Source organism: Mus caroli, chromosome X (genome assembly GCF_900094665.2).
Source record: "Mus caroli chromosome X, CAROLI_EIJ_v1.1, whole genome shotgun sequence".
In the NCBI taxonomy this organism is placed as follows: domain Eukaryota; kingdom Metazoa; phylum Chordata; class Mammalia; order Rodentia; family Muridae; genus Mus; species Mus caroli.
The window spans coordinates 71,921,842-71,928,264 of NC_034589.1; the positions used below are offsets into that span (position 1 = coordinate 71,921,842).

The following is a 6,423-nucleotide window of genomic DNA, read 5'->3' on the forward strand; positions in this document are numbered from 1 at the left end:
GNNCCCNCCCACAAGGGGNCTTTCCCCCTTGATCACTAATTGAGAAAATGCCTTACAGTTGGATCTCATGGAGGCATTTCCTCAACTGAAGGTCCTTTCTCTGTGATAACTCCAGCTATGCCAAGTTGACACAAAACTAGCCAGTACAAACTATGAACCTGTAAGCCAGCTCCAATTAAATGTTATTCTTATAGGAGTTGCCTTGGCCAGGTTGTTTGTTCATAGCAATAAAACCCTAACTAAGACAATGCCATAAAATACACTTTTGTAATATTTATAACTAATATTAGATCTTTCTTACTCATGTTAAATACATGTGCACATATATCTGCACTTATTCCTGAGTGATTTCCCCATGCCAGGTCTCTGTCACAACCTAGAGATGCCCCAGTGTAGAGACTACACAGAGATTTCAAAGTAACTCTTTCATATCTAGTGAGAACATTCTCTAACTTTACACAAATAAATTCATATCACAGTAAAGTACTTGCTTACTCTATACTGAGCTGGCTTGTGGTTGTAACATTTTCAGATTCCTCAAAGAGTTGTTTTGACATGTGAAAAGTATTACAGGTAAAGAGTCTTTTGCTGTATATTAATGTTTAGGGTATATGCATGTATTAGAATTAATCCTCTATTATTTGAAACTATGGGTTTATTTTATTGATATTAATGTACTTTTTTCTGAAAGTTATATTAAATATCCATGTTTTGCCTGGAACTTACTACATAGACTATACTGCCTTTGACTATATCTATTTTATCTCTGTCTCCTGGCTATTGCATTTTAGATAAGTCCTTTTTCTTTTTGTAAAAAGTCAAGCTTGTGGAAGAAATATTTAAAGTCTCCTCCACAACATCAAGTGTCAAGTTATTCAAATATTGATTACAGAACACAGGACAGTGAAGTCATTGGAATTTGATGACACAATAGAATTCTCAGTACTAGAAGAAGTCCAGTATTAAGCCAGACTCAGAGCTGATGGTAAAGGAACCTCAGAGGAGAAGTGAGAGGACCCCTTTCCTTGTCAGCTCCACTGGCCTCCATACCTGACTGCCCTGCCACATAATCTACCACCATCAGTGAGTTCACTTGAAGACAGTATCTCTGGTTAGTAGAGCTGTTGGGAACTAAAAAGGGAGCCCTAGGGAGTGGCGAAGACCCATACCCTGCCAGAGTTTTACTTATTGTCTGGTTTGTCAGTTGTGGGAGAGCTGCCATACCCTTTCCACTCAGCCCTAGGTGGGCATTCAAGCCTCTGACCCACTCTCTTCAGGAGGAGGCCAAGGGGCAGCCCTATCTGGGAACCTCAGAGCTACTTTGCTAAAGCCACCAGGGTTATAGGAGAGAGGGATGAGGGAAGAGAGGTTACCAACACCTTCGAGATTGAGGGCAGCACATCTTGACAGGATCACAGGAAGGCCTTCTAACAGGAGATTAGAAACAGCTCATTAGGAGAAAGCCTGTCCCATCCTCCAAGCACAGTGGGCCTCGATGAGCAGAAACATTCTATGGTTTTAGAGCTTTATTGTAGAAAGTCAGGGCGAAAGAGAGAAAGTAGAAAAGAGAGAGACAGAGAGACAGAAAGAGACAGAGACAGAGACAGAGAAAGAAGAAAGGCTGGAGAGAAAGAGAGTAAGAGGAAGAGAGGAGAGGAGAGAGGAGAAAAGACAAAGAGAGAGGAGAGAGGGGGTGAGAGTGAAGGGTAAGCAGTAAAAGAGTGAGAAGTAAGAGATACAAGTAAGAGAGCAAACGGGGGCTGAACAGCCCATTTTATGGTCTTCACTGTTGCTAGGTAAATGGGGAGGAGTTTATCCTGAAGGTCAGAAGCTTGGGCCATTGCCTACATGACTTCTATCCATGCTTCTCTTGTGGGGGCTATGGGGGGGTGATAACTTAGGCAGGAGTCAGAGTTCCAGGAACATGAGGAAACGCCTACCATGTCATGTAGGTGAATTATCACCACCTATGGAGTTCAGACCTCAGTTCGACTGGAGACCAGCCTGTCTGTGCATAGTCCAATGTCCCACATAGAGCTTCTATTCATTTTACTTTACTTTCTGAATGATGAGGTTAAAAATACATTCCTATCAAAATTAGTTTCATAGCATAAAGAGAATTCACTGTTGGGTTGTGAAATTACCAGTACCATTTACCATCTTCTCCAACTAAAATTCTGACCCATTGAATGCCTGACTCGCCCTGTAACAACCACAATTGTGTATTATGATTTGATGGCTTTGAGCTTCTAGGGACTATTTTAATAAGATTCAAAGGTTATCTGGGATAACTTGATTGACTTATTCCATGCAACATCATGGTCCATAGCCTCATCCGTGTTGCCACATGTGTTCTTCTATTAGGTTGTGCTTTTAAAAGAGCTTCTAGATACTTAAGAAAGTGTTATGTAGCTGGAAGATTTAGTACAAGGTTTGCCTTTAAGAATTGCACCTCACCAGGCATGGTGGCACACACCTTTAATCCCTTTTGAGCACTTGGGAGGTAGAGGCAGGTGAATTTCTGAGTTCGAAGCCAGCCTGGTCTACAAAGTGAGTTCCAGGACAGCCAGGGCTATAAAGAGAAACCCTGTCTCAAACAAACAAACGAACAAACAAAAAACAAAAAACAAAAAAGATTGCACCTCTTCCCTGGTCACTTGTGTGTCTCTCTTTCCTATCCACTATGAGATCAATTACTATTATGACCTGCCCTCACATTCTGCCTTTTCATACCCATATATTGAAGAATCTAAGTATATCAACTGAAGAATTTGAAACTACAACACACACATACACACACACACACACACACACACACACACACACACACACACTATTTAGGCTCCTTTTGGTTCCTTCAGTGATTTCCTGAGGTGTGTTGCTCATAACTGAAAGCTATCAAACAGAGATCTTTGCATTATGGTGCTTCAATTACATTATGTTAAAATTAAAGATTGTGTGAAAGGGTTAATACGTTCAACAGAACCAATACTTGAATTTTTATTTTTGACATTTACTTGTCTCCATTTTGCTGATAGTCTGCCCTACAAGTATATTACCTGTGAAAGCCATTTTTGGGGGCTTCAAATCTCTTGGCATAGCGGGTATTATCCTTCATGAGTACTTTTTGAAACACCTTGAAATACAACCTTAAAATTTCTTCTTCTGGGCATAAGAAAGGGTGCATATGAAGAGAATACTTTATAGTTAAGGTGGCAATAATTTGAAGCATCAAAGCACATGATATCCATAGTTGAGAAGAGGGGGAAAGGAATTCATCCATTCCTTCTAACACTCAAATGTCTTTCTACAAGCATGTACACCTCAGTATCCCCTTCCTAGGTTATGGTGGTACCCTTACTATGAAGTCTTCCTAATTCAAATAACGTAACTGAGATAGTCCCTCACAGGCAGTCCCACAGTTCAACCAAATCTAGACAATTCCTCAATTAAGAGTCCCATCCCAGATAAGTCTTAAATTGTTTCAAGTAGACAATCAAAACTAACCATCAAACTATGAATGTCAAATTTACAGCATCTGGGTAGTTCATAATTGCCTTATTATGAACATTATCTATGTCTAAAATTTTTCTTATGATTTGACATGTTTTAAATATTTCAGTGAAATGCATTGCTTTCTGATAATGTATAATATGTATTATATGGCACATACCAGAATAAGTCAATTTTTAATCACTTTATGAGTTTCCATTTGTTTACTCTTTTTCAGTTGCTGTATTGCACACGGCCAATGTGAAGGACGTTATAAAGAAGGTGAAAACTAAGTTTGCTGCAGGGTATGTAAAAGGGTACAACTGTTTTGTAAAGAAAATTCTGTAAATTACAAAGTACATTCGATACGTATTTGACATTGTATGTCCCTGCATTTGAATGCTTTATTATGAAAAATAACTGTATAATACATCAGCACAACTTTATATATGCATGTTTGTTCATATGGTACTATTCTTAATAAGTTTGGAGTTAGTACAAATACCCAAGATGAATGAATGAGTAAGCAAATTTTGATACTTCATTATCCTGAGAAAGTAGTCAATATGAAAAAGAGAGAACAAGCTTCTCTCACATGTTAGATATTTTTTACCCTTGAAAACATCATGTGAGTGATCTGATGTCGTGTCACATGCCCCTAATACTAGCCTTTGGGTGCAGAATTCAGCAGGATTTCCAGAAGTTCAGGGACTGGATGAGGGAACACTTCCAGACCAGTCAGAGATATAGAATATTATGTCTTGAAAAATATACTAAATGAAAATGATGAGTCCAAAACATCCCATATTGACTCTAATGGTACCTGGACCTTTTAATGTTAGCATATTTTTAAAAGAGTGGATACAACATGAATCATTTACTCAATTCTTGAATTTCAGTATCTCCAATTTGTAGACATACATATACTGTGATAACCATTTTGATGGCTAGGTAATTGTGACCAAATACCATTGTGATTAGTCTAAATATCAGATGTGCAAATGTTATAGGATTAGTGGATTATGAACCTGTTTGGACATAATTTCCATAGGGGACTTCTCTTAGATTTTTCAAACCACATCCCCAGTAGCAGATCTCCAAACCCAAGGGCCACTTTATCAATCATAATCCTTTGTTTCTGGTACAATTCCCCTGAGTAAACAGTCTGAGGTCTGAGAACCCATCCTCATTCTTACTTGTATTTCTTTGCAGTTGCTGAAAATTCACTGTGATCATCATGTTAATCAAAAAACGTTGCAATAGCCAAATGGGAGGCTTTGCTTTGACAACTGTGGCTTGGCTAATTTGCTGTATCTCCATAGGCTTACCTCAGTGGCGTGTGTGGCACTTCCAAGACCCTGTGGACTTTAAGTCTACCACAGCATCTGTTGGCCTGTGGAGAGTCTGTACTCTCCAGCATGATGAGAACTTTAGGAATATCAGAATATGTCACCAATACAACTACCATGATGCCTTCCTTCCATTGGATATTAGAGTGATCCAACAATTGCTACTGGTCTCTAGCTTTTTAGGACTGGTTGGAAAAGTCACCACCATTATTGCGCTTTGGAATGTGTGTCAGGGGAGAGTACATAGAAAGGCCACTTACAATCCATTTGGACTATCTGGAATTCTGAACATCATTGCTAGCAGCTTTATTTGCCTTGCCATATTGTTTAATTATGTATCTATCATACTCCAGGAGGGTATAGTATTTCCACCATCTTTCAATATACCTTCCCAACCAGACACTCAGGAAATTGGAAGTGCCATGGTCTTGGCAATTATAGCTGCAGTTTTATTTCTATTGAGTGGCACAATTTTGCTTACTTCGAATTTTCCTGTAGACAAGCCAGTATGTTCTAAATATTAAAAGTAAATTTCCACCTTACATAACATTCAAAATCCAAAGTTACCTGGAATGAAGGAAGGTGTCTACATAAATTTTCAATGAACTCAATTTGGCCTTTGAGGGAAAATGACCATGTTGGTCTCTTATATTCTCTGTATTCTTGTTTGTTTCATTATTTCATTGCTGGATTATGGCCTTTCAAAAATAAAATCTAATCCATAATTCATTTGGTCTTATTAAATTTGTGTTTTATTTTCTGTGAACAAAAGTTAAAAAAAAATAAACCTAATATGTATTGAAATGAAAGTCAAAATACTGAAATCTCTCTCACTGTTCCATGTATACAAATTAAAAAATATAACCTGAACTATTTACCATTCCATTATATTTTCACTCTACTCTTAGCCATTTCCAAAAATGTGTTACCATTGAGAAACTTCTCTAAGGAAACTCACCAGTATGTGATGACATTTAGAAATTTTAAATATTTTTCATGTTTCCTTTGTTTTCCTTTGTTTATTCATTTAAATCCATATTTCTCTTGTATAAATATTTAAATATTGACAATACAGTACTTATTTTTATTCTTTTTAAATATTTTATTAGGTATTTTCCTCATTTACATTTCCAATGCTATCCCAAAAGTCCCACATACCCTCCCCCCACTCCCCTAAACACGCACTCCCACTTTTTGGCCATGGAGTTCCCCTGTACTAAGGCATATAAAGGTTGCATATCCAGTGGGCCTCTCTTTCCAGTGATGGCCAACTAGGCCATCTGTTGATACATATGCAGCTAGAGTCAAGAGGTCCGGGGTACTGGTTAGTTCATAATGTTTTTCCACCTATAGGGTTGCAGATCCATTTAGCTCCTTGGGTATTTTCTCTAGCTCTTCCATTGGGGACCCTGTGATCCATCGAAAGGCTGACTGTGAGTATCACTTCTGTGTTTGCTAGGCCCCGGCATAGTCTCACAAGAGACAGCTATATCAGGGTCCTTTCAGCAAAATCTTGCTAGTGTATGTAATGGTGTCAGCGTTTGGAGGCTGATTATGGGATAGATCCCTGGATATGGAAGTC

The 6,423-nt window shown here is 38.3% G+C and overlaps 1 protein-coding gene across 3 annotated transcripts in view; it reads left to right on the plus strand.

Moving 5' to 3' along the window:
* LOC110287209 (claudin-34-like) overlaps window positions 1–5,567 on the plus strand; it is a 7,098-nt gene extending 1,531 nt beyond the window's left edge. The window contains exons 1-3 of one of the 3 annotated variants that reach the window (XM_021153865.1): window positions 942–1,111; window positions 3,731–3,797; window positions 4,705–5,567. In XM_021153865.1, coding sequence (XP_021009524.1) covers window positions 4,730–5,365 — 636 coding nt within the window. In that variant the 5' untranslated portion in view covers window positions 942–1,111; window positions 3,731–3,797; window positions 4,705–4,729 and the 3' untranslated portion in view covers window positions 5,366–5,567. Of the gene's footprint in view, window positions 1–941; window positions 1,112–3,730; window positions 3,798–4,704 lie in introns of those variants that run through there. The other 2 variants (XM_021153866.2, XM_021153864.2) reach the window with 2 other exon arrangements.
* The last annotated feature ends 856 nt before the right edge of the window (window positions 5,568–6,423 follow it).